Source organism: Spermophilus citellus (assembly GCF_964194105.1).
Source record: "Spermophilus citellus genome assembly, chromosome: 3".
Lineage (NCBI taxonomy): Eukaryota > Metazoa > Chordata > Mammalia > Rodentia > Sciuridae > Spermophilus > Spermophilus citellus.
Window position 1 is genome coordinate 212,871,410 of NC_138184.1, and position 26,065 is coordinate 212,897,474.

General features: G+C 35.4%; 1 protein-coding gene across 1 annotated transcript in view; it reads left to right on the forward strand.

The window, feature by feature from the left end:
* The window catches only part of AGBL3 (AGBL carboxypeptidase 3), a gene marked incomplete at its 3' end in the record, with an annotated part of 86,613 nt that overhangs the window by 49,056 nt on the left and 11,492 nt on the right, over nt 1-26,065 (forward strand). The window contains exons 13-17 of the mRNA XM_081283317.1: nt 3,214-3,294; nt 7,932-7,989; nt 17,126-17,174; nt 18,440-18,633; nt 21,490-21,721. Coding sequence (XP_081139443.1) covers nt 3,214-3,294; nt 7,932-7,989; nt 17,126-17,174; nt 18,440-18,633; nt 21,490-21,721 — 614 coding nt within the window. The remainder of the gene's footprint in view (nt 1-3,213; nt 3,295-7,931; nt 7,990-17,125; nt 17,175-18,439; nt 18,634-21,489; nt 21,722-26,065) is intronic.

The following is a 26,065-nucleotide window of genomic DNA, read 5'->3' on the forward strand; positions in this document are numbered from 1 at the left end:
CACTCTCTCTAAAAAAAATAGGAAAAGAAGAACTTAAATTATCACTATTTGCAGATGACATAATTCTATACCAAGCAGACCCAAAAGGGTCTACAAAGAAACTATTAGAGCTAATAAATGAATTTAGCAAAGTGGCAGGATATAAAATCAACACGCATAAATCAAAGGCATTCCTGTATATCAGCGACAAATCCTCTGAAACGGAAATGAGGAAAAACACTCCATTCACAATATCCTCAAAAAAAATAAAATACTTGGGAATCAACCTAACAAAAGAGGTGAAAGACTTATACAATGAAAACTACAGAACCCTAAAGAGAGAAATAGAAGATCTTAGAAGATGGAAAAATATACCCTGTTCATGGATAGGCAGAACTAACATCATCAAAATGGCGATATTACCAAAAGTTCTCTATAGGTTTAATGCAATGCCAATCAAAATCCCAACGGCATTTCTTGTAGAAATAGATAAAGCAATCATGAAATTCCTATGGAAAAACAAAAGACCCAGAATAGCAAAAACAATGCTAAGCAGGAAGTGTGAATCAGGCGGTATAGCAATACCAGACTTCAAACTATACTACAGAGCAATAGTAACAAAAACAGCATGGTACTGGTACCAAAACAGCCGGGTGGACCAATGGTACAGAATAGAGGACACAGAAACCAATCCACAAAACTACAACTATCTTATATTTGATAAAGGGGCTAAAAGCATGCAATGGAGGAAGGATAGCATCTTCAACAAATGGTGCTGGGAAAACTGGAAATCCATATGCATCAAAATGAAACTGAATCCCTTTCTCTCACCATGCACAAAAGTTAACTCAAAATGGATCAAGGAGCTTGATATCAAATCAGAGACACAGCGTCTGATAGAAGAAAAAGTTGGCTACGATCTACATACTGTGTGGTCGGGCCCCAAATTCCTCAATAGGACACCCATAGCACATGAGTTAATAACTAGAATCAACAAATGGGACTTACTCAAACTAAAAAGTTTTTTCTCAGCAAAAGAAACAATAAGAGAGGTAAATCGGGAGCCTACGTCCTGGGAACAAATCTTTATTCCTCACACTTCAGATAGAGCCCTAATATCCAGAGTATACAAAGAACTCAAAAAATTAGACAATAAGATAACAAATAACCCAATCAACAGATGGGCCAAGGACCTGAACAGACATTTCTGAGAGGAGGATATACAATCAATCAACAAGCACATGAAAAAATGCTCAGCATCGCTAGCAGTCAGAGAAATGCAAATCAAAACCACCCTAAGATACCATCTCACTCCAGTAAGATTGGCAGCCATTAGGAAGTCAAACAACAAGTGCTGGTGAGGATGTGGGGAAAAGGGTACACTTGCTCATTGTTGGTGGGACTGCAAATTGGTGCAGCCAATTTGGAAAGCAGTATGGAGATTTCTTGGAAAGCTGGGAATGGAACCACCATTTGACCCAGCTATTCCCCTTCTCGGTCTATTCCCTAAAGACCTAAAAAGAGCATGCTACAGGGACACTGCTACATCGATGTTCATAGCAGCACAATTCACAATAGCAAGACTGTGGAACCAACCTAGATGCCCTTCAATAGAAGAATGGATAAAAAAATGTGGCATCTGTACACAATGGAGTATTACTCTGCATTAAAAAATGACAAAATCATAGAATTTGGAGGGAAATGGATGGCATTAGAGCAGATTATGCTAAGTGAAGCCAGCCAGTCCCTAAAAAACAAATGCCAAATGTCTTCTTTGATATAAGGAGAGTAACTAAGAACAGAGAAGGGACGAAGAGCATGAGAAGAAGATTAACATTAAACAGGGATAAGAGGTGGGAGGGAAAGTGAGAGGGAAGGGAAATTGCATGGAAATGGAAGGAGACCCTCATGGTTATACAAAATTACATACAAGAGGAAGTGAGGGGAAAGGGGAAAATAATACAAGGGGGAGAAATGAATTACAGTAGAGGGGGTAGAGAGAGAAGAGGGGAGGGGAGGGGGGATAGCAGAGGATAGGAAAGGCAGCAGAATACAACAGACACTAGTATGGCAATATGTAAATCAATGGAAGTGTAACTGATGTGATTCTCCAATCTGTATATGGGGTAAAAATGGGAGTGCATAACCCACTTGAATCAAAATGTGAAATATGATATGTTAAGAACTATGTAATGTTTTGAACAACCAACAATAAAAAAAGAGATGACAGCCTGCATATATCACCTGATTACTAGCCCAATATTTATTTATACATTGATTACTCAACTGCATGTTGTGCTCCAACTACAGAGTTATAGTACCAGGCACTGTCTATGTGTGGGGATAAAGCAGGGAACAAATGAGACAAAAATCTTTCCCTTTGTTATTTTATATTCAGGTTGGAAGAGACACACAATAAACAAGTTAAATAAGTAAAATATATGGCATGTTATACAGGGATTAGTCCCTGAGGTGGAAATTACAGAAAGAAGAATAATAAGGAGTTTAGGTGGAGATTGCAGTTGTGGAGGGGGTTACCTCCAAAAGAAGTGATTAAGGAAGTGAGAGAGCAAACAAGCAGATAGTATGTAAATTAGCCACTTTCTGCATGGCAAACAACTTCAAAACTTCAGTGACTTAAAATAAACTTACTTTTCACTGATGGGTCTGTCGGTTGGCTCCACTAGACTTGGATAGGGTCAACTGGTCTTAGCTTCAGGTTGAGTCCAGTGACATTTCACGTTTCTCATTTTCCTTTGATCAGAGATTATGCAAGGAAAAATCCATTGGTGAAAACCCAGTAAGTGGGACAACCAATCAATATAAGCCTGTTTATAACTACATTTTCTCCTGGCAACCCTGTATCATATTACAACCACACCTGATAGCATATTCACTAATATTCCATTAACCATTATGTCGTATAACGAGGCCCAACATCAACAGATTAGTGAAGTATACTCCATCTATAGTGGGAGATGCCACAAACTTACATGGTAAAGATTGGGGAATATGTATTCCTATTATAGAGGAATAATTGTTATTTCCAACAATCCAACATTCCAGAGTTCACCTTTTGGATATTTAGGGTAGTCAGTTGTACTTCATAGGAGGAAAAGGGACAGGACTTCTCCTTCTTCTAGGAAGTAAGTCTTAAGATAGTTTTATGTCTATATGTATATGGTTGTTGATATGTTGATTATATACTGATTTTAATATGAATATTTTTCTTAGATAAAAACCAAGAAAAAATGTCTGAAAACAAAGAAGGAAAGGAATTCTACCACGGCAAGCTACCAGAGTGCCAGAGAAGAGGTAAGACTTTATTAATGTGGTTGTTAAGAAGTTTTTTTTTAATGAATGCAAGAGAATGGCAAGTTATTTTCTCTTATGCTTCTTATACCACAATTTTATACCAGGAAGGTTGATGATTAAAATTTTGCTCATCCTTGGCAGATGAAAGGCAGGAATTATTAAGGTGCCATATTTAAATTTTGTATTTATTTACCTAACTCTAAAAATATTTGAGGAAGTTTGCGAGGCGCATCCATGACAGCAAGAAGAAAAAATTAAAACTAAGAAAAACTAAATGGAAATATAAAGGTAAAAAATAGTGCTAAAATATTGACTTCTATGTGACAGTATAAGGAGCTCAACAAACCCATTTACCAGCAAAATTGTCAAATACTACGAAAGAAAGAATGAACAAGTATCTGGAATGGTTCAACGAATGCAGAAACAAAATCTATTTAAGGAAATTATTCAGATCCATTGAAAACAGCAAAAGCCTCCCATATTTTAATTCAGAGTCCTTTCTTCCCCATCTCTCAGCTCAATAAGACAGACTAGCTCAGCCAAGGAAATTGTACCCTTTTTTCCCATAGCCATTAGAAGGCTGCTTTCCCAAGACAGGCAGGATGTCAGTATTTTTATCCTGCCTCCAGCTACCTATTGCTGAACTAAGTTCCAGGTAATTACAAACAAAAGGTAGGAGCTCCCTTCTACCCAGACCCTATTCAGGGGATGGAGGTTTTACCTTGAGTGCTACACCACTGAGGATACTTAGACCCTGATCACCTTGCCGTGGCTTGTAAAGTGGTGGTACCATATTAGAGAAAAACAAGTGGAGAGGCCTGTCTCCTAAAGCAGTGGTAGTAGTCAGAAGACTGCCATTGTCTCTACCCCCAGTCTCATATCCAAGGCTTGAACATTTTTTCTTAGGTAGAAGAACCAGGCCAAAAAACAGATAGCTTCCTAATCTCTTCCCAAAAGAATTGGCTTCAAATGCAACACAGCTTAGGGTTCAAACTTAAGGACATTCTGAAAACCAGAAGAAATATGGTAGAAAGCAATTGAGAGAAGATTGGTGGATTCATTGCAGTTGTAAGCTAAACTGACTTGGAGAATAGACAACCAGGAAGAACAACACCGCCTTCTGCAGCCATGCCCACCTCCCTACAGTTACCACCTGTCAGTCTATTCCAACCAGGATGCACCTATTAGGTTACAGCTCATGTAATCCAATCATTCCACCTCCAAATATTCCTGCATTAACAGGCGCTTTGGGGGAACACCTCATATCCAAACCTTAACATTTTTACTCACCCAGTGTTAGCATCTGCCATAAATCTACTGGACACCATGAAACTGACACTGGTACTGTCCACAAATCTTTTATGTGAGCATTCATTTGTGCACCAATGCATGTCCATATGTGTACATATGCATACAGTTTTATGTAATTTTATCACATTTATGCTGCAACTAACTATAACCACATTCAAGATACAGAATTTCCCATCACCACAAGGCTCCCTCATGCCACTACTTTATAGCCATCCTTGTTCCCTTTCTACATAATTTTAACTCCCAGTATGTTAGCTTTTTGACACTGGGGCCAAAATACCTAACAGAAACAACATATAAAATAGGAAAAATTTCTTTCAGCTCACAGTTTCAGAGGTTTCAGTCCATGGTCAGCTGGCACCTTGCTCTGGGCCTGAGGTAAGACACCACCGTGATGGCAGAGGGCATGGTGGAAGAAAGCTGGGACATGGTGGTGGGAGGACAAAATAAACCTTTCCAGGGCCACCCTGAGTAACCTGCTTACTCCAGCTAGGTCTCACTTCCCAATTGTCCATTCAGCTATTAAATGGATTAATCAACTGATGAGGTCAGAACCAATCATTTCCTCTAAGCCCCACTTCTGAACCTTGCTGTGTTGAGAACCATGCTTCCAACATGAGACTTTGTTGAACATTCCAAATCCAAAACAAAACACCTGGAGACCATCAATCTATTCTAAATTCTAGAATTACATTATTTCAAGAATGCTATTTGAGTAAAATTTTAAAATTCTTTAGTAAACAAACCCTGTAATTGTTCTGTGTTATTTGCAGGTATGTGTAATATCCCAAGGATATTTATTTAGTTCTCATAAACACAGCCACATAGTGGTTTTTCTCATTTATCCAAATTATATTTAATGCAAAATATGATATACTGCTTTATATTGAATGCTCATGTATTTGATTTATTTTTTTGATTGGAGCTTTTAAAAACTGTTTTGAAATCATAATCTATATTTAATGTTGAATATTTTCAGATGGAAAATAATTATCATTTGGCCAAATACTTTTAGAAAGTTGCAGACCATTCTAAATTTGCCCATGATATAATAGGAGTTCATTAGTCACTACCTGGAATTTCTTTTCTAGTTATCATTGACAAAAAGAGTGAACAATTTTTAACTGAGCTAAATGACTGGAATTCAATGTAATCCATGATTCTGAGCTTACTATTTCTTAATTGTTTGCTCATAAGACATCAATATATTCCTAAAATAATATTAGTAAGTTATTTTTTAAGTACTGTAGTTAACTTTATTTTCTACCAAGATACTTTCAGTCATTGATTTTGAAAAGTTTCAGCAAAAATCATTATAAATGACTATGGTTAAGAATCAAAGGTTATGTTTCAAGGATCACTGGCCTAGTGATATTTTTCTGTAGGATGAGTATAATAGTTTATTATGGCTTGCACCATCATTTCACTAAAGAGATGAGGTTTAGGGCTGGAGCTGTGGCTCAGTGGTAGAGCGCTTGCCTGGCATGTATGAGGCCCTGGCTTTGATCCTCAGCACCACATATAAATGAATAAAATAAACAGATCCATTGACAACTAAAAATTTATTTTTTAAAAAAGAGAAAGAGGTTTAAAAATGATACCAAGAGTTCACTGAATGAAGTCTTATTACAAGTGAATTCTCATTAGCCAGACTTTACCACTTGTTTCACCAAATTCTAACAATTACATAATATTGCTAATTTTTGAGTGATTTTCTCTAGAATATATAATTTTTCCCCTCTTAATAATTAGGTTTTGGTTTTTACATTTTCACTCATTTCTATTTAGTGTCAATTTTTGGTTTGGCTGGCAGTCATAAATTATATCAGCAAAGAAGTTGACTTTAGATTTTAACTCTATTTTATGTTTTTGTTTGTTTTGGGGGGTTTGTGGGGTTTTTTTTTGAAGTTTTTTATTTTTTTTTTTAATTTTTTTATCTTTTGGTCTGGTACTTGTTGGCCATGACGACCACAATACTTTTTTATTATTATTATTGGTTGTTTAAAACATTACAAAGCTCTTGACATATCATATTTCATACATTTGATTCAAGTGGGTTATGAACTCCCATTTTTACCCCATATACAGATTGCAGAATCACATCGGTTACACATCCACATTTTTACATAGTGCCATACTAGTGTCTGTTGTATTCTGCTGCCCTTCCTATCCTCTACTATCCCCCCTCCCCTCCTCTCCCCTCCCATCTTCTCTCTCTACCCCATCTACTGTAATTCATTTCTCTCCCTTGTTTTTTTTCCCTTTCCCCTCACTTCTTCTTATATGTAATTTTTATAACAATGAGGGTCTCCTTCCATTTCCATGCAATTTCCCTTCTCTCTCCCTTTCCCTCCCACCTCTTGTCCCTGTTTAATGTTAATCTTTTTCTCATGCTCTTCCTCCTTGTTCTGTTCTTAGTTGCTCTCCTTATATCAAAGAAGACATTTGGCATTTGTTTTTTAGGGATTGGCTAGCTTCACTTAGCATAATCTGATCTTTGACACAGGGTTTTGCTAAGTTGCTCAGGCTGGGCTCCATCTCCTGGACTCCAGTGATCATTCTTCCTCAGCCTCCCAATAGCTGGGACATGTCCGGCTTCAACTCTATGTTGTGGTCTGTTTTGACTGACTAGTTGATATGCATTACATGTTGGCAAAATGTTTTCAATTCCTTCTTTCTTCCTCAAACACTTTTTGAAAATTATTTATAACATCCAAACATACAGATAAAGAAAAAATTTGGAAACATTTAAAATATTTTCATGGTCTCATAATGATTTGAAGACTCAATATTACAGTCACAATTTCAGTATAAGTCTCTTTGAGTACATGTGGGTCATACTGGCATCTCCTTTCAAGATAGAAAGCAGTATCAGATCTTCATGCTCTTCTTTTCTCTGGACTTCTTTATGAGATTCTTTATCTGTTGTATATAAGCACAGTTTAGCAATGTTTATAGATTTTCATATAATTTTGTTTACTTTCATCCATTTCAGTGGTTCTAATTTAATTTAAATAAGCGATGTTATAACCACACTTTTATGTCTCTTTCTCACTATATATGTTCTATATAGAGTGGAAATTTTCTAAACTCCCTTTAGCATTAAAAAAAACCAAGATTTTATTTTATTCATTGATGTAAAAGAAGAGTCATGTTGTAAAAGGTTCAGATTTCTGACATATTTCTGGCCATTTTAAACCTAAAAAATAAAATGAGAAATGTTTTTTAAAAACCCATCATATCATAAATCATATAGGAAATAAATATACCTCACTTTCATGTTTATAATATAGTATTGTCTTCCTTCTGATTCTCTATTCCATTAGGTTTATGGTAGAGAACATGTACTGCAAAAACACAAAGAATCAAATTCTGATGTGAAAGGTAATGTTCTGCTTCACCTATAAGTGATTGATTCATTTTCTCAACTCAGTACTTTTGTGCCACAACTCTGAGGTTGTGACCGTGTTTGGTGCTAGAGGTATTAAGAAGGATAGGATACCATTTCTTTCCTGAGGAGCTCATCTTTTAATCAGAGAAGAAAAACAAGTAAACAAGCACCAGGTTACAGGTGCAATGGCAGGATTTTGTACAGGTCCCTAGGGATAAGACAGAGCAGTGGTCAGTTACATGAGAAGACAGAGATTTTTGAGGGATATCCCAAGGTTTTGAAAGGTTTTCCCCAAAGAATATAGAGGGATTTCATGTTTTAAAAACCATATTCTTCCTGAGATCATAGAGGTTGATCTCAGGAGAGAAATTAAATTAATAGACTGTTATTTGCTTCTGCTACAAACCACTGTCTGATGTGAATCATTAACTGATACTGTAGCATCTCTGGTATTTTTTTTCTTAATTTCTATTGTATTACCTTTAATTGTGGTCCTTTGGGGAAAAATATAAGTAATACTTAATTTTATCCAAAATAATTGCTTAATTGTATGTGTATATCTATTAAATGTATTATAAATATATACACCATACCTATTTCCAAAAAGGATTTGAAGTAACCTAAGTAAAATATGCATTGCATATATGTATATACAATACTCATATAATATCTATATTCATATCCATATATCCATTGGAAACAGCAAATTAATTTAAAAGTAGAATTGGAGATAAAAACCACACCAAGGACACCAAGGAGAGAATTAAGTCTATTATAATTAATATAGTTAATTCACTTCAACTTTATTCTTTCTAGTATTTGGCAGTCACACAATTCAGCTTCTTATGTGTAACTTTTATATATGCTTTTTTAAAAATGTGATATCAAAAAGTAGAACACTTGCCTAGCAGGGATGAGGCACTGGTTTCAGTCCTCAGCACAGCATAAAAACAAATAAATAAATAAGGTATTAAAAATATTTTTTAAAGTAGAAATAAAGATAAGTGAAAGAGCCATGCGCAATGGCACACAGCTGTAATCCCAGCGGCTATGGAGGCTGAAAAAGGAGGATTGTGAGTTCAAAGCCAGCCTCAGGAATAGTAAAGCACTAAGCAACTCAGTGAGACCCTGTCTCTAAAGAAAATACAAAATAGGGCTGGGGATGTGTCTCAGTGGTTGAGTTTCCCTGAGTTCATTCCCTGGTACCTGCCCTTCTCCGCCCCCTGCAAAAAAAAAAAAAAAAAAAATAGATAAGTGAAAGAAAGTAAAAAATCACATTTTAGGATATTTATTTGGGACCTTTTTCTGTATTTATATGCATAAACTTTGTGTAAATGACCCCTGGCATGTTAGGATTTAAGTCAATGCTTCAACATAGGAGAATATGAAATAGTCTTTTTGTTGGTATCCTTTACAATTGTTACCTGATTAATTTTATTTATCTCTCCCCTACTGCATCCTGAATCCTTTGCAATTAAATTTAGGACATCTCAGAATTTTTCTTTTATAAAAATATATTAAAAATCTAAGTAAATGATAAGATACCTCAGTGTTCATGGATAAGAAAATTTAATACTATTAAGGTGTCAGTATTCCCCAATTGTCAAATAATGTGCAATCCCTATCAAAATCTTAGTTACACAGAACATTGAAGAAAGGATTGAAGAAAACCTCAGAAGATGGAAAGATCTCCCATGCTCCTGGATAGGCAGAATTAATATTGTCAAAATGGCCATACTACCAAAAGCATTATACAGATTTAATGCAATTCCTATTAAAATCCCAATGACATTCTTCATAGAAATAGAAAAAGCAATCATAAAATTTATTTGGAAAAATAAGAGACCCAGAATAGCTAAAGCAATCCTTAGCAAGAAAAGTGAAGCAGGAGGAATCACAAAATTATACTATAGAGCTATAGTAACAAAAACAACATGGTAATTGGCACCAAATAGACTTATAGACCAATGGTACAGAATAGAGGACACAGAGATAAACCCACATAAATACAGTTATCTTATACTAGACAAAGGTACCAAAAACATTCACTGGAGAAAAGATAGCCTATTCAACAAATGGTGCTGGCAAAATTGGAAATTCATATGTAGTAAAATAAAATTAAACCTTTATTTCTCATCCTGCACAAAATCAACTCAAAGTGGATCAAAGACTTAGGCACTAGAACAGAGACCCTGCACCTAATAGAAGAAAAAAGTAGGCCTAACTCTCTTCATCATTTCAGCTTAAGAACTGAACCCCTCAACAAGACTCCTAATGCACAAGAAGTAAAATCAAGAATCACTAAATGGGATGGATTCAAATTTAAAAACTTCTTCTCCTCAAAGGAAACAATAATGTGAGGAGAGAGCCTACAGATTGGGAGAAATCTTTACCACATGCACCTCCGATAAAGCACTAATCTCTAGGATGTATAAAGAACTCAAAAAACTTAACACTAAAAAACACAAATAACTCAATCAATAAATGGGCTAAGGAACCGAACAGACACTTCACAGAAGAAGAAATACAGTTGGTCAACAAATACATTAAAAAGTGTTCAACATCTCTAGCAATTAGAGAAATGCAAATCAAAACTAAGATTTTCTCTCACTCCTGTCAGAATGGCAATCATCAAGAATACAGTCAACAATAAATGTGGTGAGGATGTGGGAGAAAAAGGTACATTCATATATGTTGCTGGTGGGACTGCAAATTGGTGCAACCACTATAGAAAGCTGTATAGAGATTCCTCAGAAAACTAGGAATGGAACCACCATTTGACACAGCTATCCCACTCCTTTGTTTATACTCAGAGGACTTAAAATCAGCATACTACAGTAATGCAGCCATGTCAATGTTTATAGCAGCTCAATTCACAATAGCTAAACTATGGAACCAACCTAGGTATCCTTCAGTAGATGAATGGATAAAGAAAATGTGGTATATATATTCAATGTAATATTACTCAGCTTTAAAGAAGAATGAAATTATGGCATTTGCCAGTAAATGGTAGAGTTGGAGAATATCATGCTAAGAGAAATAAGCCAATCCCAAAAAACCAAAGGCCAAATATTTTCTCTGATGCTAATTCACAATAAGGCAGGGGGTACTAAAGAATAGTGTTACCTTAGATTAGGTAGAGGAAAGTGAAGGGAGGGGAGGGGAGGGGATGTGGGGATAGGAAAGATAGTAGAACAAAACAGATATTATTACTTTATATATGTGACTGCATGCCCAATATGATTCTATAACATGTACACTTAGAAAAATGAGAAATTATATCCCATCTATGTATGTTATATCAAAGTGCATAAATGCATTCTACTATCATGCATAACTAACTAAAACAAATTAAAAAGGAAAAAAATCTTAGTTACCTTCTGTGCAGAAACTAACAAAGTCAACCTGAAATTGATATGGAAGTGCAAGGGGCCCAGAATTAATTAAAAAAAAAAAGAACAACATAGTACAAGAACTAATACTTCCTGATTATAAAACTTGCTAGCAAGCCATAGATATCAAGACAGTGTGTTACTGGCACAGGGTAGACATGTAGATCAGTAAAAGAGACTTGAGAATTGTGTTAGTCAGTTTTACATCACTTGTGACTAAAATACCCAACAAGAACTACTTAGAAGAGGGAAAGTTTATTCTTGCTCACAATGTCAGAGGTTCAGTCCGTGGTGGGCTGACTCCATTGCTCTGGGCCAAGATGAGGTAGAACGTCTTGATAGAAGGACGTGGTGAATGAGCTCTTCTCTATTCATGGCAGCCAGGAAGCAGAGAGGAAGAAGGGGATACAGGGAAGATAAATCCTTTCAGTGTACATCCCCGGTTACCCACCTCCTCCAGCTACACCCTACCTGCCTTGTTACTACTGAATCACTCCAGTCAAACTAGAATGACTGAATAGGTTGCAGCTCTCACAATTTAATCACTTTACCTCCAAACATTCCTGCATAACAGGAACTTTGGGGGAACCCTTCATATGCAAACCATAACAGGAATATAGAAATAAGCATATATTTATTATCACTGAATTTTCAACAAAGGTACCAAGACAATTTGGTGGGGAAAAAAATAGTCTTTAATAAAAAGTACTGGGGAAAACTGGATTTCTACATACAAAAGAATAAAGTTGGAAACAGTACTTACACCATTAACCAAATTAATTCAAAATGGACCTAAATGTAAGAGCTAAAACTACTCTTAGGAGAAGAAAATATAGACTATTTAAACCTTATGTACAGAAACATATGGTTTTTAGCTTCAATGTGAATAAACTTTGAAAATCATCATTTTTGTCCTATAATAAGAAAATATTAAATACACTGAAAATCAGTGACTTCTTGGATCCATCAGAGAACTGAGGCTTCCAGGAAAAGTACCACCCTGAAATGTCAACAGTTCATTTTTGATTTACCTGTGAATTAACCGTGGTGCTTTATATCAATCTAGTGCCAGTTCAATCTGAATGTGAAAAATCAGGTCCAAATTTTCAGATAATGAAAAGAGAATAAGTACAATACCAATATCAGTTTGACCTCAGACATCACCAAAAAAAGGGAAGTGGAAGGAGAAAGTTAAATGATTGTGTTATTTTTATGTTCTTTCAACTATAGATAGAAGAATAAAAGGATATATATATAACTAGCTAACTAGTTAGGGAGATAATTTAGCATATTAGAGCATATAGTGTGATATACAGAATAGAATTTGGACATGTGTGTCAAGGAAGAAATCAAAATGTAATAGCATTGGTTTAGAATACTTAAAATGGAGTTGGGAGGCATAATTAAATCTGATCTCAGACACATCCAGAGCTGAACCTTTGATCTGGGCTGCAGGCATGCCCATCCCCCGATGAGAGTTAGTCATCAGAGTGGACCAAATATTGTTCGTTAACTTCTATTGACCTTTGATAAAATAGACCCAAACTACTCAGAGACTGAGACCAAACCCAACTCTTTTTTTTTTACAAGACAGCTTAACCTTTGCCAGCACCATAATTCCTAACAAGTGACTAACAAGTAATTTTTAGCACCGCCCCCCCCATGATTTAAAGCTACAAATATAGCCACAGTTTTATAAAATCCTGAAGCAATATTTTTGAGTAACAGTAACTAGAATTTTTGTTCCCAAGTGATCATCTTCCCTTTGGCTCCAGTAAACCATTTCTTCTCATAGGAGGTATGTCTTGACTTGTAGATTGACCTGGGCATCATGGAAGAAAAGAGCTATAAGTACATTGGGAGACTAAACCTCATAAGTCCAGGATGAGACAAGCAAGAACTAAATTAATGTATTTTCCCTCCCACAAAATACCAATTCTCTATCAAAAATAATAGCTGGTGGGATTGGGGTTTTAGCCTAGTGGCAGAGTGCTTGCCTAGTACTGGCAAGGTTCTGAGTTCTGTCCTCAGCCCTGCAAAAAAAGAGAAAAAAAATAGCTGGTGAATTCACTTGCGCATACTACAGAATGAATAGTTATCATCCATTTCCTTTATTGCTTGATGAAACAGAATAAAATGATGTTTCCTGATTCAGAGGTTGCCACTTAGATACCCTATGAGTCAACAAAAAGGAAATTCTGATGACAGATGTGCTGGTCTATTACAGTATAAAGCTCATTTTATTAAATCCTACAACCAAAATGTTTTCGACATTTTACCAAGTAGTGCACTGAATCCTGATAACAAAAAAGCATTCTCCTGGCTCTTATATATTTTGATTTGAAAAATGGGGTTTGAGACAATCTTCATTTCTATGAAGATTTTAATGAAACCAAAGAAAACTTTAAAATATATATTAATATTTTGTCCAAATACAAACTGGTTGTGCTCATCAATCTGCATTGATGGCAATTAAAATGTAAATTTCAGCATGTTCTAATCAGTCAGCTTGCTTTTTACCAAAGAAAATGAAAAGATCTTACCTAACAAATGTCTCCCATCTTGTACTACCAATGGGTGTGATTTGCTAATATGTGACAGTGAGGCTTTCATAACGAAAGTTTTTTGTCACATTTTAGTTTCCTCAAAACATGAAGAAATTTTTTACTTTATAGAAATAAGAGAACTTCTTTAGACATGTGTATACAATAGCTATTATTGTTGCCAGCCATTGAGAAGATATCAAAATGTTGTTCTACCATTAAGTCACATCTTCAAGTGTGATACAGAAGGGAATATCCTTCTCTAATTTGGAATACTTTGAGGATAAGGATGGAGGAAATAAATATAGTGAAACAATTTACATACTGTTTCTCCAAACCTGATGGTCTTTGAAGAGGTTTTAAGGAGCCAAGAAAATAAACTTACTGTATCTAAGTTGATCATTATCATGTCCTGGTTGTGACAAAAGCTTATATGGTAAAAAAAAAAAAAAATGACTTGTTGGGGGGGGGGGGAATAAGTCTAAGACCTCAAAAAAACTGTCACTGGAAAGGATTATACAAATTAAGCACTAAAACTGTAATTTATTTGGGATACTCATTTAAGTTCAGATTATCTCATTCTTTAAAAAAAAAAAAAAAGTTTTTTCCCTGAGAAAGAAAAATTTAACTTCTGATGACAGTCAGTGAGTTTACCGATCAGTTGGGAGTCCTTTTGCTCAATTCAGACAGAAATCACAAATAGGCAGAGTGCAGCTCCCTAGGACTTAGCAACTCTGAGCTTTGAGGGTTAGCAACTCTCAGTTCTTTTAGCAGCTCTCCCCTTTGCCTCTCTGGCAGCTGGAGCTTACAGCTTATAGTTCCTTCTGCAGCTGGAATTAACAGCTCTCCCAGAAGCTTTTCCTGCAGCTCTCAGCAGCTAGCTGTCCTCAGCATTACCAACTCTGGCTACTGGCAGATTTTGGTGCTAGCAAACTTTTAGTGCAACCATCTTAGCCCACTCTATTTGAGATAAAAATCATGGATAGGCAAAACAGAATCATTCAAAAGAGACTTTATTAGGACCTTTACTACAACATAAGGAAAATAGTACATAGACCTATCCTATAATGGGAAAGAGAAGGCTGCTTATACAGACAAAAACTGTGGGCTTCATGAATGCACATAGCAATCCCAGAATTTCTGGTTAGTTTTAGATAGGGAAGGGCCTTCTCACAGAATAGAGTGGGGACACTTGACCCAGCTGCAGAAGGGTTCGGTCATTCAGAGAGTCTGTGGGTGCACAGTCGTCTGGGATGGACTCACTATTAAAACTTGCATGATTAAGGAAAAAGTCTTCAGAACAAGTTGTGGAAGTCTGATGTAGCTGCAGCCTGCTACAAGGTATTTGGAGCAGCCATAGCTGTCAAAATGAAAGAAAAGTCAGAAGTATTTCTTGGAAAGTATCAGGTCCTTCTTTCTCAAATGTACTTCAAGGTGTCTAAAACTAATGGACATTTTAGATACAGACATCTGTGTGATAGACAGACACAAAGTGCCTGAACAACAAACAGCTAATCTGCAAAAGCACATCTGAAGATACAAAACAGATTGACATTGAAACTCCTGCTGTTAGTAATAAGTAAGATCCGAAGTATTGCATGCTCAAAACATTGTTGTTTACACTATATCTAACTTGATGTCATTACCATGGACTGGCCAGTATCAGTCTAGTATGGGCTGGATAAGAGCAGGACTACAAAGCCAAAAGGAATTTGATAGCCAGGTGCAGTGACACATGCCTAAAATCCCAGCAGCTCGGGAGGCTGAGGCAAAAGGATCACAAGTTCAAAGCCAGCCCTGGCAATTGAGCAAGGCCCTAAAAGCAACTAAGTGAGACCCTGTCTCAAAATAATTTTTTGGGGGGAGAGGGAAGTATACCGGGGATTAACTAAGGGGCACTCAACAACTGAGCCACATCTGTATTTTATTTAGACAGGATCTCATTGGGTTGTTTAGCACCTCACTTTTTTTTTAAGAGAGAGAGAGAATTTTTAAATATTTATTTTTTAATTTTCGGTGGACACAACATCTTTATTTTGATGTGGTGCTGAGGATTGAACCCAGTGCCCCACACATGCCAGGCAAGTGTGTTACCACTTGAGCCACATCCCAAGCCCCAGCACCTCACTTTTGCGGAGGCTGGCTTTGAACTCTCAATATCCCTGCCTCAGCCTCCCAAGCCCCTGGGATTACAATTGTATGCCACTGTGACCAGCTCAAAATAAATTTTTTTTAAAGGGCTGGTGATATTGCTTAGTGGTTAAGCACCCCCAGGTTCATGTACCAAAAACAAAAAGCAAAATAAATAAATAAATTGATTAATTAAGGAATTTGATGTTTGTGTGAATTCCATTTTACCACTACATAAAAGAAAGAAATTATATTCTAAAGGCTATATGTAGCTAAGAGAGGTATTCTTGGAAAATGAAACAGCAAAAACATTCTGCTATATCATGGGAAAGAAAAAAATGTCACTGTTAATTTTTATTCAATATAGATGATATCTATTTAATTAGTCTCCATAGATTTACATTCAACTTTTTAAAGATTATACAATTCTATGGCCTATAAAATTTAAATATCTGATAGAGTTAAATTCTATAGCAGAGGAAAGGAGAGAAACTTTGTAAAATATTCTACTTTCTCATACATATTATTTGTTTAACTGTGTTAATAACAACTAACTGCCTTTTACCTAGCTATATTGTTTTGCTTAAATAATAGTGGGTATTAGCAAAGCAAATAATATAGAATGATTTATAAATTTGAATACCTGTTTTATCTTAAAATAATAAAGTACTGTGTATAGTTATTTATTACATTAATGCACTAAATTAAATTGTGAGAGGTCTGGTATGTCTGTGTCCTGAATTGGCTCTCTAAAAGGTTGGCCTCATTAGTGAACATGTAGATAATCTTCATAGATCCAAACATACTTAATTCTGAATTGTTAGACAGTTATTAGTTAGGTATTTCTACTGTTTGCTATTCTCTGGAAACTGTTTAATCAAAAGGCTTCCAGAGGAAATATGTACTTTTATCTTTTATATATCTGAATGAAACAATAGTGGATTAATTGAAAATAATCTCAATTAGGCAAGCATTAACCGTGTAAATGAAATGACAAAAAAACTATTGTATTTTGTTGATCTTAATACCTAAGCAGATATTTTATGGTATATTCTCTTTTACAGTGAAAATACCTGGACAAGCTCCTTCTTGGCTTCTAAAAAAATATTTAAGGTAGGAAAACTATACTTGATTTCTTCTACCTAACTATCTTACTCATTTTCCTCTGTCTTATAAGATTTTGGTTTTGAATTAAAGCAACAGGTTAAAGTGACTTTCCGATAACCATTGCTAATTGAATATCTCCTTATATTCAACACAGTACCTATGACTAGGTCATTTTCACATATATATGCATATATATGTACACACACACATACATATACATATATATACACACACACACCCATAAGATGGGTACTTTGAAGGTTTCAAAGATTTCAATATTGCCAAGCTGTCCTTAGTAGTTGCCTTAAATTCTATAGACATTTATTTTTGTGCACTCATTATTTGCAGTGTCTGAATTTCTCTTTTAAAACCAATATCTCTGACATAAGTTAATTATTTAGAGCTTTAGAAAGAATGAATAATAATCAAATGTTTTACTCTGTATAGTGGCAATTGGAGCATTGGTCACCGAGGCAAAAACTAGTACCCAAAAACTGAAAGAGGAATAGAAAGGGAATTCAGAGATTACATAAACCAACTTTGTAGTTTTGTGTGTACCAGCAATTATTCTATCTCTATCACCCTTGGCAAGTTTCCCTGTCCTTTAGAATAATGATATAAACAAATATCTAGATAGTGAAATAGGTAGTCATAGATAAGCATTTGAAAATCGCCTGAATTTTCACAACAGAGTGACCATGACCATGGTATGTTCTTTCTCCTTTCCTTGGTTTCTCCCCTAAGAACTTGGTTTCTGCTAAATAAAATAGGTTTTAAGGAAAAATAGAGACTTGTCCCAAAGATGCCTTACATATTCTAAGACCAATATATAAGGCACCTTTTGGCATATCCATAATTGTATATAAAATTAATTCTTTTACACTAAGATTTAATTTTTAAAAATATCATTTATCATATCTTTATCATACTCTATGAAAATAAATTGAATGATACATTAAGATACGAGAAAAAGTACTGTAGATAAGAAGGTATGACTTCTAGATTTGCCTCTGCCTCCTGTTATCTGGGTGATCTTGAGCAAATAGTTTAACCCTTTTGATTTCCCTTATGTAAGATTAGATATATACATGTCTATATATATATATATATATATATATATATATATATATATATATATATATATATATACACACACACACACACTTTGCATATTCTGGGGTACAATATGCCAATAGAACATGGCAGTACATTGCTCTTGAGTGGGTAGTTTGCTGTTTGAAATTGAGATCACAGAACCCAATTTCTTTCAGCTCCCAAAATATGATTCAGAGTTTTAGCAGAGACAATCGAAGATATTTTCTAGAAACCTGTGAGAGGCCAATCCAGGAAATAATTCAGCCCCTGGGAAATCGTTTATATGAAAACTGTTTCAGAGTGACATCCTTGAAGTTTCCTAGGAGCCAACAAACATCAAGTTGGATTGAGAAGACAAGGATACAAACAGGTTTTTAAAAAATTATTATTTAGTATTTTAATCAATATAAAGATGATTTATACTATATTTTCATTAGTAAATTTATGAAACCTAGATTATGGAAACAGAATGGGTTAATAACCATTTTTGTCCTGTCCCTGAAAATACTTGCCTTATTTAATCTTCATATGAGTTAAATCTAGAAGAAAAATATTTCAGTTTAATACAGCCTTGAAAAAAATTTTAATTATCTTATTTGCAATAGCTCCCTGCTATTGATACCTTTCATCCTCACTTTTCCCCCATAGGGATTTTTTTTAATGCCACCACCATATTCTGGTAGCTTTTGCTTTCCAGACCTGGAATTTTTCATTGGAGATCACCTTTATTCATGTCTCTTTAGAGTATCACTACACTAATTGAAGACCATTGTAGTTCACAGTTTCTGTCTTGAGATGTGTCTATTCTAAAGCACCCCTATAAAGGGACAGAGAAGATTGGCCTTGTCCTGAGTCTATCGTGGTAATTCATGCTAGTTTAAGTTAGTAAAGCTAAAGTCAAATTCACCTACATTATTCATCCAGGTGAATCTAAAAATTATTATGCTGAATGAAAAGTCCAGATACATAATGGAAAAATGCTATATGATTTCATTTATATGTAAGCAAGTTAACCTATAGAGAAAAAAAAAACAGATAAAAGGTTCCTGGAGTAGAGAATGAATGGGAAATTTGATGCACAAGGAACCTTTTAGGGAGAATCTATACTAGATCCTGGCTGTGATGATGGTTTCACAGATGTTTACGAATTGAAACCTCATGTTTTTGAGCCACACAACTAGCAGGATTGAGTTATTATCTGCTGATTCAGGGGCGGGGGGGGGGGAGTAAGAATGGAGCAGCAATTCAATTTGGACATGTTGCATTTGAAATGTCTGTTAGATATTCAGTTGCACTATTGAATAGGCAGAAGGATATGAGTCTGAAGTTCAGAGAGAGACCTAGAATGGGGATAAATTTGGGAATTTTCAGCATATAGATACTATTTTAGGATAGATGCTGGATGGAATTCATAAGGGAATAGTTACAGAGATAGAAAAGGGTTAAGGACCAAGTCCCCAGGGAGCCCCTACATTAATGGGTCAGGAGAAGAACAGGAACAACAAAGACAACTTTGGGGTATGAGGTAGGATTTGAGGAATTCATAAAATGCGTTGTTCTAGAAGCCAAATGAGAGTCTGAGTCTGAGGCTTCTGACTGGTCAACTGCAAAGGATTGACTATTGAATTTACAGCACTGAGGTTCTTGGAGATCTTAATCAGAGAAATTTCAGTACAATGATGGAGGTACCAATTCTAATTAAAGTGTATTTTAGAACAGGAAGAGAGGAACTGGATGGAGATTAGTGGTATTTGTATGATTCTGCTAAAAAAGGAAAGTTATTTGTCCACTTTGGAAGGGTTTTTGCTGCTGTTGTTCCCCATTGCCTCCACGGCTGTGCCTAATTAGCCTTATCCAGTCTTTCCTGAAATTAGCATCTCCTTTCTTGACTATTTTATGGACACATGTCTAATAAAATTCTACAATACTCTTTAACATTGTCAATTTCATAGAGAGCTATCTTATCTTTGTATTGCCTCCCACTTTTCTAATAATATATACATATAAGACTATGTATTTTCCTCTAAAATATTATGTCTTCATTATCACTCTGTTTCTTACAGAAGGATGTTTGTCTTTCCCCATTATTGAACTTGTTAAGGAGGAAATGTCATGGATTTCTGTCAGAGATTAACGAAGAACCCAGTTAGATTTTAGTTCTGGAAGAGTTTATATTTAGTGATAAGATATAATACAAAAACAGAATTTCAGCTGCCAGGAGAGCATGGAGGAGGAGTAAATTCATGACAAATCCTGCAGATAGTTTTAGACCTAAGTCATTTCTCTTTGAACTTGGGAAACACAAATGTGACACCCTTGCAGTAGCCATTTTTCTACTCAATCAGACCCCAGAAGCTGGCAGGAAGTCACGGCACTCCAAGAATCTTGTCTGTTTTTTTGGAACGTGTTTCACCTACACAGACTTTCTTGTTATTTTAGCTGTCTATAACCATGTCCTCTAGTGCCATCAATGAATTCTAAATGTTGATCAATCCTAACAGGAAAACACATTATTGAAGCTGAGTAATGGATTTAAAGAGAGTTACCTATATATACTATTCTACGTAGGGGGGATATTGAAATTTTTTAAAAAAGAAGTCCACAGTATATTTCCACAGTTTTCAATGACCTGTTCTCACCTTAACCCTCTATCAGTATTTTAGAGTATGTCTGTAGATTGTTTCTAGGGTCCCTTTGTTTACTTAGTAGGCATACTGCTTTTTCTTAGGAAAGATTTTTTTTTAAATCAACCCATAGGAGTTTTACCTGATCCATATGCACTGCATTTAACAGAAATGCCTTCAAGTTTATAACATATGGAAACCCATCCCGACTGTTTTCTCATGGTAGACTGTTCCCTCTTTTTCATATTCTATCTCAATGGGAGACTGAGACAGGAATAATCAGATACCTGTGGTCACATCATATCTCTCAGGAAATTAAAATCTGGACATGTGTGAATATGCAGAGCTGGGCAGATAGGGGAGCTATATTGACCCAATTCCAAATGTAGGAATATAATTTACATTCCAGCTCTTGAAACCTCATCCACATCTCTAGCACATTTTCTCCATTCCTTTGGTCTAATTTCCTTCACTCCAACCATGCTCTTATCAGTGTCTTTAAAATTGTTTGCCTTTAATAAGTAATAAGTAATAATTTAATAAGTAATTATTGAATAAATACAAATCATATATCTATTCGTATTTTTCTGGTTGATCCCCAGATCTTCATCACAACTTAAAAAGCAAAGGTAAAGAATGTACACCTGTCCAAAGTAAGAAGAGTGGCATAAACTGGACAGATGATGAAAAAAGAATCTACAGGGATAAAAGAATAGCTCAAACTCAAGAAATATTGCATTATTTGCTCCCTATCATGGAAACCCAAAAACCCATGGAAAACACTCAGATAAAACAGTTATTCAATTCAAGAAGCAACTTCCAAATCCAACATCAGTAAGTCCATACAGTATTATCATTTGTAGCTTTTTTTTTTTTAGGTGGTGTTAGGAATCAAACCAAAGGCCTTGTGTATGCTAAACAAGTGCTATACCCCAGAGCCACATCCTGTTCCTAAATATTTAATACATTCATTTATAAGGAAGCAAGGCAGATTAGTTCATTATTCTAAGCAACAATCCTGGATAAATAAATAGTCTTTGGAAAATGATATCAGCTACACCACATTTGACAAAGGGACAAAGAAAACACCAGGTATGTGAAGTTCTAAGTTATCAGGTCTTATTTGACTGGTTATTTGTATGAAATTACTCATTAATTTGCATCTGTGAATAAAGTATGCATAAATTATATGTAATCATATCCTGACTTGAAATTTTTCAGGTGTTTTTAAATAATTCTTCTTCATTATAGTTCTTGAAACTCTAACCAGACCAATCAGACAAGAGAAAGAGATTGAAAATTATACAAATAGGAAAAGTCAAATTATCTGTTTGCTGATGACATGATCCGACATCTAGAAGACCCCAAAAAACTCCACCATAGGACTTATAGAGATGATAAGTAAATTCAGCAAAGTATCACACAAGATAATAGGTAGCAAAATCTGAATTCAAACCCAGGCAGACATTCTGATTCCAGAGTTCTTCTGAACTTCATCATTATGCTTTGTCTTTTCTCTTTAAACATAAGTGAAAATCAGGACCAATATACCAAATACACAAAGAATACCTATAAGTCATTTAGAAAATAATGGGTATTTTAATGTGAAAAGGGGCAAAGGCTCTGAATGAGGAATTCACAAGAGAAAAAAACACAGAAAATGAACATTTAAAAATGTTTGATCTCACTAAAATCTAAAGAGTGCAGATTAATACAATGATGAAATACCATTTTTACTTCTCAGCAGACAAATTTATTCATGATTTCGTGAATATAAATAAACAGAGTTTCTGGAAGGCAATCCAACAATATAAGTGGAAAATCCTTAGTTTCATTTCCTTTTCAATCCTTCACATTCCTTTCTCTTTTTTTCCCTTTATGTAGTGCTAAGGATTAAACCTAGGGCCTCACACATGCTAACCACATGCTCTTCAACTCAGCTCCCATACATCCATTTTGACTAAAAAAAATCACTTTTAGAAATTGTAACCTGCAGAAAAAGCCTAAATAAGGTCTAAAAGGCTTATATGGTGTGATACATGTGTTCAGTGTTGTTAAAAGAAGTCAAAAATAGAGATATGAAATAAATGCCCAAGAAAATTGCTTAAATAAATTATGGTACATTCATAAAATGAAATATTATATAGCTATTTAGTATCATACAGAATATTTAATTAATTAGCATGGAATGATGTTCCCAATAAGTAAGTGAATGAAATAGGATATATAAATCAGATAAATACAGATTTGGTATGGTTGCATTTATATGTATGTGCACATTCAAACACATACACACCTACAAAAAGGCTCTGGGATCACATATTCCCATCAGTGATTATCTCCTGATAACTAAAGTGGTTTTAGGGATGGTATTCTTCTTTCAGTTGTTTTTCCCTAAATGTTTATTAATGGGTATTTTTTATGTAATCAATAAGATTATTAAACTGGGAAATTGAGGGAAGTTTCTAGTGTAATGGGTAGCAATCATCTTGGGGAAGGATGCCTGACAGGAATGGAGTTCAATAGGTCAGCTAATATGAGGTAAGCAAATTGTAGTGTTGGCCCAGGCAAACAAGGAATCAAACAGGATAATATCAGCAAAATCACAAATTAGGAAACTAATAACAAAAATACAACACATTTGAGCAAAGAGGCCAAGAAGCTGAGAATCTAGAGGTGGGCAAGGGGTCAGGGTGACAATTAGAACATAACTTGATTTTTAGCTGTATCTTTCATAAGAGATTCCTTATGTACTTTGAACCCAGAAAGGCACTCAGTGTGTATTAGCCTGAGCCTGAAGGTATAGACAAATACGAGGATGTATTAAGACCTCTCCGTTTATACATATCAGAAACCAATTCAAACTAGCTTAATTAAAAAACATAAAGGAGGACCGCCAAAAAAAAACTAAAAAATAAATAAATAAATATTAAAAGATTCTCTCTCTCTCTTAAAAAAAATAAAGTTCTAAACCCACTTATCAAAAAAAAAAAACATAAAGGAAGGGTGAAAGGGAAGAATTCCAAGAAAATACAAGGCTATTCATAGGAAGAAAAGGAGAGGAATTCATCCAGGCTTCAGAATGTGGGTAGAACTGGGAGAGGAAAACTACCCAGGGCTCTTCATCCATCTACAGTCTGGTTTTCCCTCTTTAGAAGAAGGGGTACACAAGGGTCAGCTCACAAATTTGCATCCCGTAGCAATTTGACTTATAAGATTAACTCACTATCGCTCATTCCCACTTCTAAATTATAAGGAGAGAGAATCTGATTGGCATCCATGTCAGTGGATAGAGATCACATAGTTACATACGTGGTTGTTGGAAGCCCTACCCTTGTGGACCTAGAGAGAGTCCCCTGAGAAGGGGAAATTGTGTCTGGGGTGGTCATCCCCAAAAGTATCTACTTTAGGTTTACATGGAAATATAAAAAGCAGGAAAGCTGCAAATAAGACCATACTTAGCAAAGAGACTCTCAATGTATAGTTAAACATTATCAAGCTGATAATCTTTTGCTTTTATAATTTTGGGGTTTGTTCTCTGATCTATATATTCTCTATTTAACTTGCTCGTCATTTTTACATAGTATTATCTATAGAAAATGATTACAAGATAAAGAAAGGATAAGTAAAGAATGAAAAGATCACACCTTTACTAAATTATCTTGGACATGAATCTAAGTTTGGACTAGATAGAGACTAGTTAATGTGTTGCTACAGCTTGCAAAATTATCATACTGAAGCATTTGACATCTGGTTGTAATTATAGAACTTGAACATAAATTGTTCTGCTCTTCAGCCAAAATAAATAAGGTCTAGGTGGATTACTAATCAACAGCATGTTAGCAAGATGATTTATATCCGTTAAATTTATGTCGAGTCAAACACTGATCAGAATTCAGATATGGAAGAATAAATTTCATGTTTTGCATCCCATTTGGCAATAATGAAAATTCTTGAGAAAGATTATATAAATCAGAAGGTAGTTGGAGAGATTTCACTGCAGATGAAGTAGACACATTATTCCAGTTCTTCTTACTAAAAACAATTAAAACCCTCAGATATTACATCTAAAACAAATATAAGACAACTCTGAATGGTTGAAAAAAAAGGAAGGAGAGTTGCTTGGGACTTCAGGAATCAAGTAATAACCCTGTGATCTGGGTTTCCTTTTTTCCTCATGTATTCAAGGTTTGAATCTGAATAAGACCGCAGTCTGGAAACACCAACAGGCACAGACACATGCACAAAACTCCCATAGAAGCCTAAACTATATAACCAAAGAGCCAGGAAAGTGACAGCTAACTCAATAGAAAACTCTTAAGACAATAAGTTTTTCTACTCCAGACAAACACCACTGATAAACAGTGGTCACACTGCCATCAATGTAAGTAGAAGCCATGTGAAAGGTGTAGACTCCTACTCTTATGAGGTATAACACCCCACTTAGGGTGGGATTTAAAAAGGACGAGTAGAAGCCAAAAACTTTACTCCACTGGCCTATAAAGAGCCTCTTCCCAGTAGGTATCACTGGAAACTACTAAGGATCCTGGACTTCCACCCACTGGACAGAAGTGAGGTGCTCTTCTGCTCCCCATTGGGCTAGTATCCGAAGGGGCCTTTGTACCAAGACCCAGCAGCAATGAAGCAACTCCCGTCACTGTCAGCACAGGCAGCACAGAGGTTGGAACTTCTACACCTGTTCAACAGAAATTAGGAACCTCTTCCCTCTGACATCAGCAGAGCCCAAGTGGGGACCTGGACTTCTGCTTCCATCTAGTGGTAATGGGGTCTTATCACCCCACTTCTCTTGCTGGCACAGAGTCAAAAATCTAGCTAAATAAAGTTTAAATAAGATCCAGAGTCTTATGATATGAAAATGTCCATGGTTTAATCAGGAATAAACCATCATTTTAAGTACCAGGAAGATCCAACACTAATTTTAAGAAGACAGTTAATCTTAAGAAGACAATTAGCTGATATACCAATGTTTTAGTCAGCTTTTTTGCTGCTATGACTAAAGGACCCAACCAGAACAATTTTAGAGGAGGAAAAGTTTATTTGGGGACTCACAGTTTCAGAGGTCTTAGTTCATAGAAGGCCAGCTCCATTCCTCCAGGTTCGAGGTGAGGTGGAACATGATGAAGAGTGTGGCAGAGGCTTACATGGTGATCATGAAGT